The sequence below is a fragment of the Rattus rattus genome, chromosome 4 (assembly GCF_011064425.1).
Source record: "Rattus rattus isolate New Zealand chromosome 4, Rrattus_CSIRO_v1, whole genome shotgun sequence".
In the NCBI taxonomy this organism is placed as follows: domain Eukaryota; kingdom Metazoa; phylum Chordata; class Mammalia; order Rodentia; family Muridae; genus Rattus; species Rattus rattus.
The window spans coordinates 21,836,224-21,856,133 of record NC_046157.1 but is presented as its reverse complement, the minus strand read 5'-3'; the positions used below and the strand labels follow the sequence as shown (position 1 = coordinate 21,856,133).

At 45.4% G+C, this 19,910-nt stretch overlaps 1 protein-coding gene across 1 annotated transcript; it reads left to right on the top strand.

Annotated features, from left to right (window-relative positions):
- The first annotated feature begins 12,436 nt into the window (after positions 1-12,436).
- On the top strand, positions 12,437-19,681 carry Fbxo40 (F-box protein 40). Its single transcript, XM_032899373.1, has 3 exons — positions 12,437-12,440; positions 14,293-16,316; positions 19,469-19,681. Exons 1-3 carry the CDS (start codon positions 12,437-12,439, stop codon positions 19,679-19,681), a joined length of 2,241 nt encoding a protein of 746 aa, XP_032755264.1.
- The last annotated feature ends 229 nt before the right edge of the window (positions 19,682-19,910 follow it).

Below are 19,910 nucleotides of genomic sequence, written 5' to 3'. Positions count from 1 at the left end.
TCCCAAGGTCTTAGCCACCATGGGCATCCTCCCTCAGATCCTCTGCTGACCCAGTGCTAAGTCTGTCCTAGGTGAACTTAGTCTAGTATGACAAGACCAAGCTTTGCAGTCTGTGCACTAAGAGACAACCTAGATTCCCACAGTACAGTTAAACTGCATTTCAAAGTACTAATCCATGCCAGGCTATTTATTTAGTAAGAGAAAACGAGTCTCTTCTTCCCTTTGATTTCCACGGAGCTGAGGATCCGACTCAGGGCACTCCATGTGGCAGACAAGTATTGTACCACTGAGCTAAAGCCCAGCTTTCTTCTTTTGTTTTGTTTTCATTGTTTGTTTTGTTTTGTTTCTTTTTTAAGACATGGTCTAGCTCTGGCTAGCCTCGAACTCATCACAGATAACCCCTGCGTCTGCCTCCTGAGTGCCAGGATTAAGGTACTCGCTGTGACACCATGTCTGGCTCGATCTCTTGTCTCTATTTGTCAGCACTACTTCCGTTTTGATGGAAAACCTATTTTTGTTTCCTAGTGGAGCTCAGCAGGGCATGGTCAGCCACAGGAGAGAGGCCTCCTAGAACAGCAAGAGACTCCAAAGTCCCCCTCCCCCAGACTATCTTAAACTTTTGACAAGAACGACAACAGATTTAGGGGTCCTTTACTTGTACTGACTGGAGGCTGTAAACTTCTGTTTCATTCCTAACCTTTAGTCTTTCCATGAGGGGTTTCCAGTCAAAGATTTCAAGGAAATCACCGCTGCCACTGAATTTAATACAGTGTGAGAGTGCAGAGAGAAGGAGGGCTAGGGACCAACACAGGAAGACACGGATTTCTGAGGAAGCGATGTCTAGGAAAACTGCAAACTCAGCAATCCTTTAAATGGTACTCACTACCTTTTCTAGACACACACACACACACACACACACACACAAAACATGCAGAATCAGAAACATTTTCAATACATGTAATAAAACAGGAACTTAACAAACTATATAGTAAAATGAAATGGAAAAGGCTTTTTGGGGCTGGCTTACAGGTTCAGAGGTTCAGTCCACTATCATCATGGCAGGAAGCTTGGCAGTGTGCAGGCAGACACGGTGCTGGAGGAGCCATGAGTTCTACATCTTGATCCGCAGACAGCAAGGAGGAGGCTGTGTCACACTGGCCAGACACACACGTATATGCACACACACGTATACACACACACACTCACACACACACACATACACGCATGCACATGTACACACACACATACGCACATGCACATGTACACACACACATACGCACATGCACACACACACACACACACACACGAGTGAGACCTCAAAGCCCTGCCTCCACAGTGACACACCCTTCCTCTAACAAGGCCACACCTCCTAATAGTGGGGCTTCCCATGGGCCAAGAATATTCGAATCACAGAGTCATAAAGTAATACATTTTAAAAGAGACTTGCAAAATATATTCTTCGGGCACAGTGGGATGAAATTAGAAGTGAACAGCGGAAGAAAATCTGGAAAGTCACAACTGTGTGGACATGAAACGCTATGCTCCTTCAGGAAACCTGGAGTTTGCTCTGAAATGAATGAAAACAAAAGGACAGGCACCCCAGGGTCTGTAGACTCCGCCCCTACACCAGCTCTCAGCAGGAAGCGATCGCTGCAGATACCTGCAAACAGGAAGGAAGGCATCGAATCGCATAATTGCGATGCCTGCCAAGTGAAACATCAGGGGGAAATATGGGATCAGAGAGAGATGGGGCAGAATAGAACAGGACCAAGAGCGCGACGATTACCTCGCGAGATGTACAATTCTGAGCTTATATGTAGTTATCAGCATCTACCCAATCTGAATGAAGCACATGATTGTAGCACAAGATGGGAAACACCTGAACGACTATAAAGTCACGATACAAAATTGTCACGCAGCACTCCACAGTTAAGAGGCCACGTAGACAGCAGTTTTATGTGAATGGAAAACATTTAGCTACAGAATTCATGAGCTCCACGCAATGGGGGGGGATGCCAGTTTCCAGATCCAGCTGTAAAGAATACACACTCTTGGGGATGGGGATGGAACTCAGTTGGTGTTTGCCTGTCCTTCGGGGCACTGGGTTCAACTCCCAGGCCAGACCAGAGTGAGCACAGCGGCACACGCGTGCAAGCGGAGAAGCTCTGAGGTCACCCTGGGCTAGCCTGGGCTATATGAAACCACAGTCCAGGGCAGGACCCACACCCAAGAGTAGGAGGGCCACACTAACTAGACTTGATGTGGGTTTCCAGACGAAGAGGGAAATTCACACTTGGGTGGGTGGAGAGGTGAGGGTGAAGAGGGTGGGTATGGGAGGAAGAGGCAGAGGAGAAGGGCGAATATGATCAAAATGCATCATATGCATTCTCAAAGAATTGAAATATTTACACACACACACACAAACACACACATTCTTTTCAAGCACATGCTAGAGCACAAAAGCAGTCTTAACTAAATGAATGTCATAGACAGCAAAGTTTAAAGAGACCATCACTCGCCCCTCTCCTTAGAAGTTAAAATCAGTTGAGGAAAGCTGGGAATGGTGACCCAGTGCTTGCCCACCGTGGGCAAGGCCCTGGGTTCAATCCCTAGCGTCACACATGGAGAGACAATCAAGGAAGAGACTCTAATTTGAATAAATAAGAAATAAACCCTTTCCTCTCCAAGTTGTTTTTGGTCGTGGTGTTTCAGCACAGCAGTAATGGCAAAGCTATGTATCAGACCAGATGAGGCTTGCCCTAAAATGAAAGTTTGCTTCAATATAGAAACAGTGGTACAGAAAAACCATCTGGTAAAAGTCCACAGCCCTTCATGATGAGAACAGTCACTAAACTAGAACTAACCACCAATTCCCTGCCTTGGCCTGCCAAAAGCTGCCTGAAAGATTCACAGGGAACTTGTACTCATCCACGAAAAGTTCCACAGGTGACTTATCAACTCAGCGGTGAAGGAGGGGCTGTCCAGGACAAGTCGGGACATTCCCTGTGGCCGCCACTCCTGTTCAACCTAGTGTAGGACACTCCAGGCCAAGCACAGGGGGAGGGAAGGAAATAAAAGGCAGCCAGTCTGGGAACCAAGTGAGAACGCCTCTGTTGACTGAGGCGTCATCTACAGTTCTAAGGAATCTTCGAGAAAACAAAGTCAGCGAAGTTCTGCAAGACACATGCAGAGAATGCTATCACTTCTATCCTCTGGCTTTTCATCCAGACGAGTTTGCCTACACAAACAAAATGCGCACGGGAGAACAGGTGGAAGGAATTTTAGAGACTGCTGAACACAGCAGAATGTAAACGCATCTCTTATCTCTGAAGACACACCTACATTCAAAGGGGAGCTAGACCGAACAGTTTGTATGCACTTGACCATATTCACATGTTATTTTTCTTTTTCAAGGAAGAGGTTGAAAGAACTATTGCGAGAAGGATCAGATAAAGAATCTGAGATTGTGAGAGGTCTTTCTTCTACCTCTGAGCCTTGTCCTGAAGGATGAGTAGTTCACCTTCCCTGACCCTGTGTGATCATCTGTCAAGAGAAACTTTTACTGAATGATAGCTAAGCCTCCTACCACCTCTACTTCCCTCCTCTGGACTTGCTATCTGCCTCGTTTCTGAATGGCAAACTCTTCCCTTTCCCTGCCACCTGAGAAACGCAAGGGCCAGAGGAGGGCGGATGCTAATCTGTCATGAGAAGAAACGAGAGGAGCAGGAGCATGAAACTGTCCCTTGCACAACTTACTGTTTCAGCCAGTGAGGGGCTTGGGTGAAACACAGGGTTATAATTAGAGCAGGAGCCCAGCTGCTTCTCCCCCAGCTCCTGGACACAGCTGGACCTGCCCACGGCACACACAGGGCTGGGGCTGTGCTGGCCTTACCCTGACCCTTCCTGCAAAGGCTTTCCTCCTTCCTCTGTGAAAGCAAGCCCGGGGTTGGCATAAGTGCTACTTTCCCATGGGCTCTCATCTGCTCCCCCAGCACTTAGACATTGAGTGTTGATAACCTACAGACGAAAGAAGTCGTAAGCTGAGCCCGGTCACATTGCCCTGTGATATAGTTTTATTTTTAACTTTGAAACACTTGAACTATGTCAGTTGACGTTTTCTCCCTTTCGCTCGCCTTTCCAACAGAACTCGGGTCCTCTGCTGCAGCAGAAGCACCGGCAGCCACCAACTCCAGACCTGCTTGATCGATGGCAAAGGGCTGGTAGCTGCGGATGCTGGTCCAGCTTGTACCATTTAGGTAAGATTTTCAAACACGGGCAGGGGTGACCCAGGTTGTTCAGATGATAAATATGTGGACCAGACTGAGGCTTACTGTGCATTTACCTCTGAACCATGAGGGTGGGTTACTAAACTTTGTTACATGAGGGTGGTGGGGGAAAGGTTGGTACTGGAAAGTCCCAGCCATGTGTAAACTGTTTTGGATTTTAAATCCTACAGCGGTTTGCAGTGTCAGCAGCCTTCTGCCAGCTTAGGTTTTCTTCTACAGTCAACCAGAGCAGCTCAACGCTACCTTAGTCATGCAGTGGTGACAGGGGAGGGCAGAGTGTGGTGAGGAAAGAAATAGGCACCCAGGGTTAGTCCAAACACTGCAACGCTTTCTCCAATCACCTCTGCTGCTTTAATTGCAAGTCATGGTCAGAAGGCTTAACTTCCATACATGAGCCACACCGCGGGCTAATGTACCACAGCTACGGCCCTTCGCGGCACCGGCGGCTCACTCTCTGCCTGCAACCTGAAACTCAGTTTTGCCAAACAAAACTGCCTCAAGGCAGCTCCTTCCTGCCCACAGGTCTCTCGTATCCAAAATGCAGCCGTGAAAGTGAAAGCTGAAAATTGTACACAGACTTAGGCCCCCGAACTCAGAGCTGTGACCAACCTTAGGGGTGCACAGCCAGAGCAGCAGAAGTGAGGCGATGAAAGACACCCTCGGTTTTAAAAGCTTAAGAGGCAGATAGGTTACTCCTAACTCCTGGGAGAACTCCTGTGTATCAGTGGTTCTCAACCTTCCTAATGCTGTGACCCTTTAATACAGTTCCTCATGTCGTGGTGACCCCCACCAATAACATTATTTCATTGCTACTCCATGACTGAAACGTTGCTGCTGTTATGAATCATAATGTAAATTCCTGAAATGCAGAATATCTTATCTGTGACCCCCAAAGGGGTTATGATCCACTGGTTAAGAACCTCTGCTATATATTGCCATGTGCATGAAAAATAGCAACAGAAATGGGCCCTGTTTATTTCCTTATATTTCTCTAGTTTAGAGTTCAGCTAAGGTCATCCTCGGAAGTGGCCTGAATAGAAAAGGATATGAGGTGTTTGGGTTCGAGCCACCGATGCTGAGCCAAAGGAGATCTAAAGCAACTATTCGGAGGCCTAACATCTAGCTCCCTCCGATGTACAGGAGTAACACCAAGTCTATACAGGAGTGTGCGTTACTATCCTACCTATTTGGTTAGGCGCAGTCAGTTCCACTGTGGCATTTAATCTTGCCAGTTGTCCCCCACACCAGTTAAATACTCTATGAGCCAGCACCTCAGAGGGTTATAACACTGATATCAATGTGTCAGTATGGACAATGAGAATCCAAACTAGTAAGTAAAATCTTTAGAGACAAAGTAATTTCTAGAGGTGAGGACCGCAGACTGTAAAGCTGACAGGATTCGGGGAAGCACAGTATACGTTAGGGTGTGGTAAGGTTGCGAGTATCACAGCCCAGAAGCCCACGGAACCATATGTGTGCTTTATCCTCAGATGCCTAGGTGAGGTAAAATCTCAAGGGGTAGAGAGATGAAGTTAATGGTTGACTTTATACATTTTCTTTCTCTAGAGTCAAATGTCTCCAGAGCAGGCAAGTGGATGAACAATGAATGACTGAATGACTAGGTGGCTGGTAACAGGGTTAGGGGTTAAAGAATACCTTTGCCCTTTGCCCTTTGCCCTTTGCCCTTTAACCTTGTCACTTTCACTGAAGCTGAACAGAAATCAGTCATTATTGTGGGGGCTGATCACATGGGGAGTCAGAATAGTCACATACCATACGATGGGCACTGAAAGGACCATTTGCTTAAAACTATCTCCCTGGCATCAAACCTGTTTGTCACTAACTTTAAAACCATAGTGAAACACAATAAAATGACCTGTTAATCTCATTCTTTCTTACCAGATTTAAACACAACTACTATCTGTGTTGTTACCCAATGACACTGTTACCATCTCCTCCAACCTCCCAGGCTCTGTCCTCTTGGCACCATAAGCTCTTAACACATCCTTGGTCACCTCTACTCAGGTAGTAGCTGTGTGGTGCTGGCATTTAGACAGACTTAACACCTGGGAGCAGTGGAAACACAGCCTGCGACTGCAAGCAGAGAGTGTTTGAGTGCACACGAGACACAGTCCTCCTCAGAGTCTCAAGTTCACTCTGAGATGAAACTTGGGGGACTACCAGCACCGCCTGGGGATTATGGGAAAATTCCAGACTTCCTTCCAGTCCACCAAACTCCACTACAAAGACTGGCGGAGCAACTGGCATGCGCTTACGTTGGAGAAATCCTGGAAGAGGGTGTTTCTGGTTTTCTGCCTGGCCCAGTGATGTCTGCATGCTCAGACATCTCTGAACAGCAGAGCAGCTGCGGGCGTTCTGAAGAACAAGTCCTGGTGACTGTTCTGGCAGTGCTCAGTGTGTTCCAAGCCAGACCCATGCAAGGGTCTCCCACTCAGGGCAAGCTTCCTTTACCTAAGGGGCTGCACAGCTTCCCTCTCCTGCCTGCCTACTCTCTCTATACATACATGTAACTTGAAATGACATACACCCAACATCACTACAGTTTCTCCCCAGATTTGCTCCAAATTATCCTGGGGCTTTTTTGGAATGCCCCCTAGTTTAAGGTTCTTTTTAGTGTAGTACAATTCAGTCCTAGTCCATAAACACTAATTGAGGAGAACCGACAGCCACCACTTCGCTAAACCAGCACAATCCCCAACTACATTTAAAATGTTTGTTCTTTTTATTCTTTTGATTCTTTTACTCTCACACCGTTGAAGGTTCCATGCTAGAGACATTTACTCTCTGCTCCTATTCTACTACATTCCTTGAGACATATTTGTGCCCTCCATTAATATTCTGGTCAGAGGTCCTTCCACTACCTGCCAGTTGTGGCATTTGCTCCAAGCTGCCCATCTAAATGCTCACTCTTCCTAGTGGCAAAAGGAAGTTCCCACAGCAGACGTCCAGAGATAAACATATAATTACATTATTTCTCTCCTTCTTTTTCCTCCCTCCAAGTGCTTTCATTCCAAGGCATCTTTTTCATTGTTGTCACATACCTCTCTCTTCCCCCTGGGTTTTAAGCACCGAAGCAAGCTGCTTGTAGTCTGATGACTAATGAATTTGAACTTCCATAAAGTGGGTAAGAATCAGTAGATCTGATTCAGTAGAACTGAGACCTTTAACCAGGTCTCAGACAATGGGTCCTAGACACAACACATCCTGTTCCTTCTGCTGTGGGGACCTCTCCTTAAAAGCTATAGGGGCCACTGCTCTGCTTGACTTCCCTTGGCTTAGCTACTTCCCACTTTCTAAGTAGTCTACAGGCTACCACCACCAGCATCTAGTTAAACTACTGTCCCAAAACCTACCAGGTACTTCCTGTCTGACTGTCTGTCTGTCTGCCTGCCTATCTATCTATCTATCTATCTATCTATCTATCTATCTATCTATCTATCTTAGACAGGGTCTCTCTTTGTAGCTCCCACTGTCCTAGAATCACTATGTAGACCAGGCTGGCCTTTAACTCATAGAGATCTGCCTGTCTCTGCCTCCCAAAGATTGGGGTTAAAGGTGCGTGCCCTCATACCTGGCTCCTGCTAGGTTCTAAACACTCCATTTCTTTATAGAGATCTTCACTCCTCTAACACTCACCTGCTGCCACCAACCTCACTTAGACTTTATCTAATACAGCCGATAAAATGAGCGCATGAATACTGTTGTGTTAATAAAGTCAGAGTCATGCTGATTATGTCTCTTTTGGAGAGGGGAAATTTAAGTTTCATATTTTGATGAAAGCATTTTGAGCACGTGTTTAACTAAATTTAATTTGTTAGGAGTGGAAATAGAGAGTTGAAGGGTGAACAAAAGGGCATAGGAAGTGAAGGGTCATGATCAGGTATCTTTTTATCATCTTTCCCACAGTGAAGTTTCTATAATATGTGTATTTAATATAGTAGGTGTTTCATTTCAAGTATCAAATCTGTTGTAATGTAGCATATTAACCCTGAAAAATTCTCTTTCATGTTTGTGTTCTCTGAAACACAACATCACGGCATGTAAATCTTTCTCTTGTTTATTCTACTCAAAGGGAGCACAATATTGAATTCATTGTGGGTGGTGCCGCCCAGGCCTGGTCATCCTGAGTTCCATAAGAAAGGAAGCTAAGCAAGACCTGAGAAGCAAACCAGTAAGCAGCACTTCTCTATTGCTTCTGCTTTAGCCCTTGCCTCCAGGATTCTGCCCTGTTTGAGTTCCTGCCTTGACTTCCTTCAATGATGTATGGTCATGTGGAAGCATAACCCAGATACGATGGTATATATAACACCTTACCTCCCCGTCTTCCTTTCGGTCATGGTGTTTCATCACAGCAATAGAAACACTAAGGCCCTTCTCTTCCTCCAAGATACTCAAAACGGAAATACCCTCAGTCTAAGCCAGGCAAACTCCAAAGGGAAGAAGCATCCAATCACTGAGCACAGAATCAGGAAGGGTAAGAGCAGCCTTCGTACATCACAAGGCAACTGACGTTATATCTATTGATTCATTTGGAGCAACACTCATTGTCTAAAGTTCAGGGTAATCAATTCACTGTGCAAATCATCCTGCCCTAAGGGGTTTCCTGAGATGTATGGTTTTCAACACATCTGGGACTGCAGAGAAAAGCACCAGGCAATAATTTAGACTATCAAGAGTTCTAGATTGACCCCTACACCATGAAAACAATCTCCCCCAAGTAATCAATGAAAGGTTGAGATATGATTGTTATGTCGTTGGGTTGTGTCCATCTCCTTTCTTTTATGGTCAAACTCCTCCAGAGTGGTCTTAATCCACACCATCCTATCTCAAAGTCAGTCAGCCGATGTCATTCTAGAGTTTGGAATGAGATCTTTAAATAGCAATATTTAAAAAGGAAGAGAGGAGCATCTTTGTTGACAGCATGCACTACTTTTCTCTTAAAGGAATACTTTCAAATAACCTCCCAGGGATAGAGAATGACAAAGCAATAGTGTGTGGTTCCTAAGAAGAGTCTATGGTTCCTAAGAACCATACTCCAAAACCCTTGAGCCCATCGCAGTGCCCGTAGCCAAGCATGTCCTTGTTGGTGAGCAGAGCTCTCATTCTTGGAGTCTGGGAAACCAGCCAGACTCTTTGTTGTTCTTCCCAGAAGTAGAGCTCAGTATTGTGACTAAGTTCACTGCTAACATGAAGCTGGACACTCCTGGCGTTGGTCGTTTCCTTGCATGTCCTCAAACACTTTGTGATCTGACTTTTCTACCTGAAAGCCAGAGGGATCTGGAGTCCTCCACACTCCATCCTTATTGGTTGGCTGCTATTCTGAGCAAGAAGCAGATGATGCCATTCCTCCCAATTGGCCACAATCCTGTCAGCATCAAAGTATACAATACGCCTCGCCTCTTTTATCAAACACCACGGGCAAGGGTCCCACAGCTGAAATGCCAGAATTGCTGTTTGGGGATTGCTCATAAGCGTCATGTGGCTATGACTGTCATTCTTCTTTGAGGTAGTGTAGGTGGCATAACTCACCCTTTCCTTTATATATATATGACAGCATAGTGTTGATTCACTCAACCTTCTGGTCTCTCCTCTGGCTGTCCTTCCTAGTGTCCCCAAAGAGGTCACACATGGCTCGGTATTAATACTCCATGTCTCAGATGGCTAGTCTGTGTTCTCATTTCCCGCTTAGAGCTTCTTCTCTCACTTGGGTAGTTTCCACACCGATATCTCTACATCCAAGTTCCTCTTCTCATCACAAAATTAGTATCACCTTGGGCAATTTATACCAGACATGTTGCACTCATCTTGCCTCCTCAAATAGCTCCTTCACAAACTTCTGTTTTTCTCAAAAAAAAAAAATGTAGCCAAACTTCCTTTCTCTTGATTTAAAATCTTGGTATTGACTTTAACTTATTTCCACATCTCCAGTCAGGAACAACCAGATCCTCCCCTGTGTTTCTTCTCATCTGCCTCATCCTTGTTTCCAGCATCTTCAGTCTCACCTATACGATAGACTCTGCAGTTGTTTCCAACTCTAGACTCTCTTATCCCATCCCAGTTAGCTCTCAAATCACAATGTAAAATACCTCCTTACTGTGCACCAAATAGTTTCATATTTCTTAGTCTAATATTTATGAATTTCCATACTAAGTCCACCGTGGACTTTCCCTCTTAGAAATGATCTCAAACATGGCAAGAGTCAGCATATTCATTAAACTGGTGTTAAACAATTAGTTAGCTGGACCATTGCACCCAAAGAAGTGTTCTTGAACTTACTTTATTCTATCTCAGTATTTCATGGTTCATTGTGGTTGCTATAACAAAACACCAGAGGCTAGGTAACTTTTTTTTTTTCAGAGCTGGGGACCGAACCCAGGGCCTTGCGCTTCCTAGGCAAGCGCTCTACCACTGAGCTAAATCCCCAACCCCTGCTAGGTAACTTTTAAACAACAACTTATTCTCACTTGAAGGTCCAAGGTCAATATTATGGTGGATTTGCTGTGTTTTAAGGGCCCATATGCTGGCTCACGGCTATCTTGCTTTTATGTGCTGATGTGACAGAAGTGATGAGGGTCCTCTCTTGCAGACCCCTTTTATAAGGACAATGATTTCATTGATGTAGGCTCTGCTATAATGATCCCATCACTTCTCAAAAGTTCTACCTCCAGATATGATCACATTAGTGATTAGATTGCAACTAACATTCAGCTAATAATATAGGTTAATCCTCTCAGCCCTCTGACTCTGTCCACCTTCCCCCTGGCTCTCATATCCTGCCTTTCTACTACTGGGCCCTGGGCCTATTTGATGATCTGAGTTGCAGCTTCTTACCTGCCTTCTGGTTCAGGAGCACTCTGGGAGGATCCTCCTTCAGGAGTAATCAGAGAGCCCAGTGGGGTCTAGAATGAAGGTGCAGGATAATCCGACTGGAAGTATGTTGTCTTAGTTTGAGTTCTACCTCTGTGCTAAAGAGCGTGGCCAAACACAACTTGTAGAGGAAAGGGTTTACTTAAGCTTCAAGTTTATAGTCCATCATGAAGAGAAGTCAGACCAGGAACTCAAGACAGGAAACTGGAGGCGGGAACTGAAGCAGAGACCATGGAGGTCTTGCTTCCTAGCTTGCTCCTTGTGGCTTGCTCTGCCTGCTTTGTTACGCACCCCTAGACCACCTGCTCAACAATGGCACCAAGAATAATGGGCTGGTTCCTCACATATAAATCATCAATCAAGAAAATGCCCTAAAGACTTCCCAACAGGCAATCTGATGGTGACTTATTCTCAGTTAAGGTTCCTCTTCCCAAATAACTCTAGCTTGTGTCAAATTGGAAAAAAAAAAAAACAAACATAAACCAGGACATGTGCTTTGTTTTTGCTCAGAATTCTGAGGATATTTTGATAGTTCATGTGGTAAAATATTTTGCACTGTGATGAAACAGAAAACACTAATTTTATAAGAGCAAATGTGTAAGTTACAAAGCACTGTTCTAAAAATGTTCTGTATCTTTAACCCATTTATTTCTCTCAGCAGTGAGTGCTGGGAGGTAGGTATTGATATCTTTCTCCTTCACAGAGGGGAAATGGGTTTAAAAGACGCTATGTAACATTCCCAAGGCCTCATAGCTACTTACCTTGTAGAGCTGGGGAGAGACCTATGCAGTCAGCCTCCTAGACACTCCACTCAACCAAACTCACAGAAGTCTGCCTCCCACATTCCCTGGATAACCTAAAAGATGTGGCAACACATTCCCTCATAAAACCAGAGCAAGGTAACCTCAATTCATCTAAAGACAGAACAGCTTCTGTTCCAGTTGTCACATTCCCCACTTCTTCTAGATTTCGGGGGATTTGAGGCCTGACCTAGCTCTAACATAGCTGAAGACACTAGTTGAACGGCATAGGATGCCCTGTGTTAAGCTGGACATCAAGCTGTTTCCTCAGTAGACATGAAGCCCCATGGGAAGGCAGAGGAGATTGGGGTTGGATGGATTGAAGGTGGACAGTGAGGAAAAGTTGCAAGTAGCAGAAGTCACAGACTCCATAGTTGGAAAAGGTCCCATCAGGGGAGTGTGAGTCAGTGCAGAGTCTCGGTCAGCCTGCCTGATTTAGAAACCTGGCTCCATGCTTCGCGGATGGGTGAGCTTGGATAAAACACTTAGCTTCTCAAGTCCCCATTTTCTTGGCTGAAAATTGGGGCAACTCCTCCAATATGGTGAGCAGAATTAAATTAGCGACTGTGAAGTCTCTTTGATCCTTGATCCTGTAAATAACTAAACATTTTCTTTTACTAATAATTCATATTTTTATATTTCCCCCAGAGTTAAGAAGCCAGAAGTGGGGAAGCCATGGTAAGTATTAGAATTCTGCTGGAGCTTCACTGTTGAGAAGTCCAGGTCCAACTCTATTCCAGAGCCCAAGCAAATGACTGTAGATGTGGCTGCATGAGTTAAGGATCTCTGTTATTAAGGAATAGACTAAAAGGAAAGGTGAGAAAGATTTGTGAGCAAAGATTTATAATGGAAAAACTGAAGATGAATTGCTCAACACATAGAATAAATGATAAGATAGAAATACTAATTATTCAGATGTAGTCATTAAGTATTGTGATATATCATGTACATAGTATACCTATCACATATATAGTGTAGGTATATATACTAAATTATCATGCAATGTCAATAAAAAATAAAACATAAAAAATGCCAGTAGTAACTTCAATGGCCATGAGTTCCTTCATTCAGGAAGTATACTGAACACCTACAGTGGCCTTCGTCCCATACTAGATGCAAGAGAGGACAATGGGAACAAAAGCAGATTTGTCCTTGTCCTTCCAGAATGTCCTTTGGAAGAGTTATCTGGCTAAATGACAACACATGCATATGTTACATACACAATTATGAAGAAAGTTTGCAAAGAATAAATATTATTTTGACGTCAAATTAAGTTATATACAAAAATAATATTTTTGTTAATCCTTAAAGACTTTTATACAACATTCCTTGATCATGTTTATTCTTCCCCATCTCCTCCTGCACCCACACTTCTGCTTTTCATGTCTTCCTTTTTTATCTTTAGAAAAGATTATCTCACAAGTAATAAGTGTTATGAGAAACATAGGTGAATTGGAATTCAATAGAATAAGGAAATGTGAAGAATTTTTAAGAAAAATTCTAGTCTTGTGTCTAAAAAAACCAATTACAAAATCTTATTGACAATAGTGCTGGCCAGTCTTATGCTAACTTAATGCAAGCTAGAGCAGAGGTTCTCAACCTGTGGGTCATGACCCCCTTCAGGACTCAGCCCTTTTGCAGGGGTCACATATCAGATATTCTGTATATTAGATATTTACCTAAGACTTCATAACGGTAGCAAAATTATAATTATGAAGTAGCAGTGAACTAATTTTATGGTTGGGGTCACTGCAACATGAGAGACTTATTAAAGGGTTGCAGCCTTAGGAAGGTTGAGAACCGCTGAGCTAGTGTTATTTAAAAGGAGAGCATCTCCACTGAGAAAATGTCTCCACAAGATCTAGCTGTAAGGCACTTTCTTAACTGTGTGTGGTGCCATCCCTGGGCTGGTAGCCCTGGGTTCTATAAGAAACCAGGCTGAGCAAACCTCCATGAGCAAGCCAGTAAGCAGCACCCATGGCCTTTGCGTCAGTTCCTGCCGCCAGGCTTCTCTCCTGTTTGAGTTCCTGTCTAGACTTCCTTTGATGGTGAACCGTGATGTGGAAGTGTAAGCTGAATAAACCTTTTCCTTCCCAACCTGCTTTTGGATATGATCTTTCATTCCATCAACAGTAACCCTAAGACAACGGTATTAGCAATGATACATAGTTTGCGGGGATAAAACAGTTGTCAAATATAGTCTATCACAGTCCAGTCTTTGGGTTTTGTTTTGAACATACACACCACTACATACATAGCATAAACTACTAAAAAGACTGTTCTGGATTTCTGCGTTCCCAATTGTCTCTGCATTGAAGTTACCACTGCAGTCTTAAAGAGACAGGAGGTAAGTGCATTAAAATCCACTGCAGGAGGACACTCCACTCCCCTTCCCTTGCTCACCTGTCTTCTCTGCCTTTGTCCCCACTGTGTCCAGGGCCGAGCACGCAGGCCTCCACCTGCGCTGCACAGGCACTGCGAGGGATGCATCGACCGCCACTGCCGTGTTCCAGCGGAGCCCAGCGTCTCCTGCCTGGTGATAAGCTGTCACCTGCTCTGTGGCGCTACCTTCCACATGTGCAAAGAGTCAGAGCATACACTCCTCTGCCCTCTGGAACAGGTTCCGTGCCTCAACTCTGAGTATGGCTGCCCGCTCTCCATGGCACGCCACAAACTGGCTAAGCACCTGCAGGTGTGCCCGGCCAGCGTGGTCTGCTGCTCCATGGAATGGAACCGCTGGCCAAACGTGGACTCGGAAACAGTCCTTCATGAGAACATCATGAAAGAGACCCCCAGCGAGGAGTGTTTGGATACAGCCCTGGCCCTCCAAGATCAGAAGGTTCTCTTCAGATCCTTGAAAATGGTAGAGCTTTTCCCAGAAACCAGAGACGCCACCGAGGAGGAGCCAGTCATGAATGGCGATACCAGTTGGGAGGAGACTGCGGGCGCAGTCGGGGGCGTGGATGCAGGGCTAGTACCAAACTCTTGTTTGCCGGCAATGAATGGGCAAACGATGGAGCTCAGTCAGGAGGAACGAGATGCATTGGCAAAAACCAAAGAAGGGATGGACCTGGACAAGTTTGGCAAGTGGGAAAGCATGTTCAGCAAGGAGCACGCAGCCTCTGTTTTAACAGGTTCCTCAGGGAAAAGTGAAGACAAGAATGAGAATGTGTCTGGGAAAGAGCAGCGCTCTGGTGATGGTAGCACAGGGGATGCAGAGAGAAGAGGACCACAGGAAAGCCCGAAGCCCCAGGAACCTCCCACCACCATTGAGATGACAGGGCTTGCTCCCTGGCAAGACGGCGTTCTGGAAAGACTAAAAACAGCGGTGGACGCCAAAGACTATAACATGTATCTGGTGCACAATGGGCGGATGCTCATCCACTTCGGGCAGATGCCTGCTTGTACGCCCAAGGAGAGAGACTTTGTTTACGGCAACCTCGAAGCTCAAGAAGTGAAGACGGTTTATACTTTCAAAATTCCCGTGAGCTACTGCGGGAAGCGAGCTCGCTTGGGAGACGCCATGTTGCGGTGCAGACCAAGTGAGCACAAGGCCGTGGATACTTCCGACTTGGGCATCTCCGTGGAGGACCTGCCCAAATCTGATCTCATCAAGACCACCCTCCAGTGTGCTTTGGAAAGAGAACTCAAAGGCCACGTCATCTCTGAGTCCAGGAGCATCGATGGACTCTTTATGGATCTCGCCACCCAAACATACAACTTTGAGTCAGAACAGTTTTCCTCAGAGACAGTGTTGGCTGACCTCCTAGGCGCTACCCAACCCGGGGGCCTGCATGTGGAGCTCCACAGTGAGTGTGTGACCAGAAGACACAACAAAAGCAGCTCAGCTTTTACTTTTACCTGCAACAAATTCTTCCGGAGGGATGAATTTCCCCTGCACTTCAAGAATGTCCACACCGACATTCAGTCGTGTCTCAATGGCTGGTTCCAGCATCGATGCCCCCTTGCCTACTTGGGATGTACATTTGTTCAAAACCACTTCCGCCCCCCTGGACAGAAAGCGAAAGTGATCTATAGTCAGGAGCTGAAGACCTTTGCCATCAAGCCAGAGGTTGCTCCGGAACTGAGTGAGAAATGGAAAAGCGACCATCTCTCAGGCCGCGATGGGAAAAGCCTGAATTCTCTAACCAGCCTGCCCTTGGAGGTTTTGCAATACATTGCTGGGTTTCTGGACAGCATCAGCCTGTCCCAGCTATCCCAGGTATCCGTACTGATGAGGAACATCTGTGCAACGTTGTTGCAAGAGAGAGGGATGGTCCTCTTGCAATGGAAGAAGAAGAGGTATTCTCATGGAGGCACCTCCTGGAAAGTCCACAATCAGGCAAGTTAACAATCATTCATTCACTCATTCATTCTATAAAATACGTATTAAGATCGCTCATGGGGACAAGTGCTGTACCAGAAACTGGGGAGGATGCTGAAAATAACTCACTTAATGAGCCCAGTCTAGTAGGAAACACAGTATATAAGCATATGCTCGGCAGCATAGATGCTAATGCCTGCTTATATCCCTTGAATGTCTTTCATTAGCTCTCTTATTCCATCTGGCTCTCTTCTCCAGCCTTCTCCAGCCTGGTCTATCTCTGCAGCTTGCCTCAGCTGGCTCGCCTGCCCTCCAGCTTCCTGTTCGGCTGATCCATTGTGAATGTTTCAGGAGGGGAAGCAGGGAGGGAAATTACCGAAGGTCTCCTCAGCATGCCCACCCCTCTCCCTTCAAGACCCCATGAAGTGGCTGTGTCCCTCACTGAAGGTGGCCACACCAGGTGACTAGCCCCACACGGGTACCTGTTCTGGGTCTAGTGAACAGCTTTGTCCTTCCCATGCAAGGGCTAAGGGTTCTGGATAGTGCCCTCAGGTTTGTAAGTCCTCCCCCTCCCCCAACAACAAAACAAAACCAAACCCCTACCTGAGTGTGCCTCCTGCCCCTACTTGAACTCTGATTGATGTAATCAATAGACAAATCCATCTCAGCCTCATGCCAATAAGCTTAAAAAAAAAAAAAAACTCAACAGGTTTTATTTTAAAATTGTATGAGTTTGGTTCATTGATTTCCCATACCCGAATTGCTTATTTAATATAAAACATTACACCATATATAAATCAAATAATCTATTCCTATGGTTAAACCATGTTCCTTTTCTCAATTGATTTGGCGTCACTGAATTACAACGTCTACAGAAGTCAGACTCCTAATTCATCTTATCCAAGGGATTTGTAGTATCTTTTCTCATAGCAAATGTGTAGAAAATATGAACCCTAAATATACAATATCTATTTAGGTCATTAACGCCATTGTTCTGTTTGTCCCGAGTAGGTGGACGTTCTCAAGTTGGTATGGAGGAATTAGAGTTATTTGTATATATTTTTATTAATTATGTCCAAATTATTCTGTGTATTTTCCCTTAATTATTCCTGGGAACATAATTATAAGACTCTCTCAGGCATCTATGCCTACATCCACGTGTTAAACACCAGTAGTCACCAACCACATTAGTGTTACACATTAGTGAGAACAATTTACTGCCTCTAGGAGTATGTCTTAAAGCAGCATTTATCTTTCTTAGCACAATCAGATGTCAATAATTCAATTTACAAACTAAAAAATTTTTTATTTTACTCATATTTGGCCCCAAATCAAATATCTTGGCTATTTTTAGATATTATTTTGGACAGGCTAATTTCCTTACAGAAAGGGGAAGAGAATTTACATGAGGCTAAAGGATATTCATATAAAAGTAACTTTTTTTTTTATTAACTTGAGTATTTCTTATTTACATTTGGAGTGTTATTCCCTTTCCCGGTTTACGGGACAACATCCCCCTAGCCCCTCCCTCTCCCCTTCTTTATGGGTGTTCCCCTCCCCATCCTCCCCCCATTGCCGCCCTCCCCCCCAACAATCACGTTCACTGGGGGATCAGTCTTAGCAGGACCAAGGGCTTCCCCTTCCACTGGTGATCTTACTAGGCTATTCATTGCTACCTATGAGGTCAGAGTCCAGGGTCAGTCCATGTATAGTCTTTTAGGTAGTGGCTTAGTCCCTGAAGCTCTGGTTGCTTGGCATTGTTGTTCATATGGGGTCTCAAGCCCCTTCAAGCTCTTCCAGTCCTTTCTCTGATTCCTTCAACGGGGTCCTATTCTCAGTTCAGTGGTTTGCTGCTGGCATTCGCCTCTGTATTTGCTGTATTCTGGCTGTGTCTCTCAGGAGAGATCCACATCCGGCTCCCGTCTGCCTGCACTTCCCTGCTTCATCCATCCTGTCCAATTGGGTGGCTGTATATGTATGGGCCACATGTGGGGCAGGCTCCGAATGGGTGTTCCTTCAGTCTCTGTTTTAATCTAAAAGTAACTTTTTAAGTAAAATAGCAGTTCTAAGATTTCAGGAAAACTTTTCCTGCACAGGAACAAAGAGCAAGCTATGATACTGAGGCAGTCAGACTGGAAGTTTATCAGTGTATCTGACCCTAGGACCTCAAAACTGATGACTTTGCTATACCAGCCCAGGTCAAAAATCAATGTTTGACTGAGTGCCATACTCACCGAAATCTTCTTAGGGGGCTTTACTCTTCTTTGTTAGGCTATTCTAAATTTTAATTCTTAGAAAGGGGCATAACTGGGCATAAATGATAAGAACTGTATTAACCTATACAGTTCAATTCTCCTCACTTCTGCAATCCTGGCTGCATTGTAAGGTAGTTCTTCCTAGGTGCCCCTGGTAGCTGCTGGGAGCTCCTTAGACTCCAGATTCCTCCTGGTTCACCCACAGAAGGAAAGGAGAATCCGTTTTTGACATCTCGTTCAAAAGTCCCAAAGTAGAGCCCCATGCGTCTGATCATCAAGATTTGAACTGTGTCTCCAGAATTGATTCCTGGTGCTCATAGGGGAGCTGGGGAAGGTGTGTGCCAATCCTAGGGGAGCTGGGGAGGGTGTGTGCCAATCAGAGGTGAGCTGGGGAGGGTGTGTGCCAATCCTAGGGAGCTAGGGAAGGGGTGTGTCAATGATCATAGGGGAGCTGGGGAAGGTGTGTGCCAATCCTAAGGGAGCTGGGGAGGGTGTGTGCCAATCCTAAGGGAGCTGGGGAGGGTGTGTGCCAATCCTAAGGGAGAGTGCCAATCCTAAGGGAGCTGGGGAGGGTGTGTGCCAATCCTAAGGGAGCTGGGGAGGGTGTGTGCCAATCCTAAGGGAGCTGGGGAGGGTGTGTGCCAATCCTAAGGGAGCTGGGGAAGGGGTGTGTGAATCGTTTTGACATTAGGCATCACAAGCGATCACAAAGCTGGCTGGGAAGATTATTAATTAGCAAGGCCCTAGGCATTAGATGCAGAAAAGGGAAATGACGAATGCCCTAGCACTCACTGGGCTCCCAGGAAGCTGAACGCAGGAGGAACTGACCCATGGCACACACAGTTCAGCCCCGCTCAGCCTCTAAGCACCCAATACTCACTGCCCGAGTTCACCTTGAGTTTCTTTTTCTGGCAGATCTGGCAGTTCAGCAGCCTCTTCTCAAAAATCAAGAGCTGGGAGTTTAATGACGTCACCTCCATGTCCGAACACCTGAAAACCTGTCCTTTCAATGTCGTGGAGCATAAGACTGACCCCATTCGTCTGACCAGCATGTGCCAGCCCCAAGAGCAGGCCAGGGAGAGCTTAGTGTCCACGTTTAGGGCCCGACCGCGGGGAAGACACTCTTAAAGATCTGCACACCACTGCTCCTGGCTTCTCAGAATTATTCAAAGTAGGACAGTGTGGTTTGAAACCTGCACGTCTAGATCATGTGTGGAGCCCTTCAGGCTTTAGCAACTACACTAGGACACTAGTTTTTGAGCTATGGCTCGTATGATAGTGCCACATTTTTTTTTTTTTGAGCCTTATTTTGTTTCTTTCCTCCCTTAAAATAGATAAGTCAGGGGAGAAAATTAAT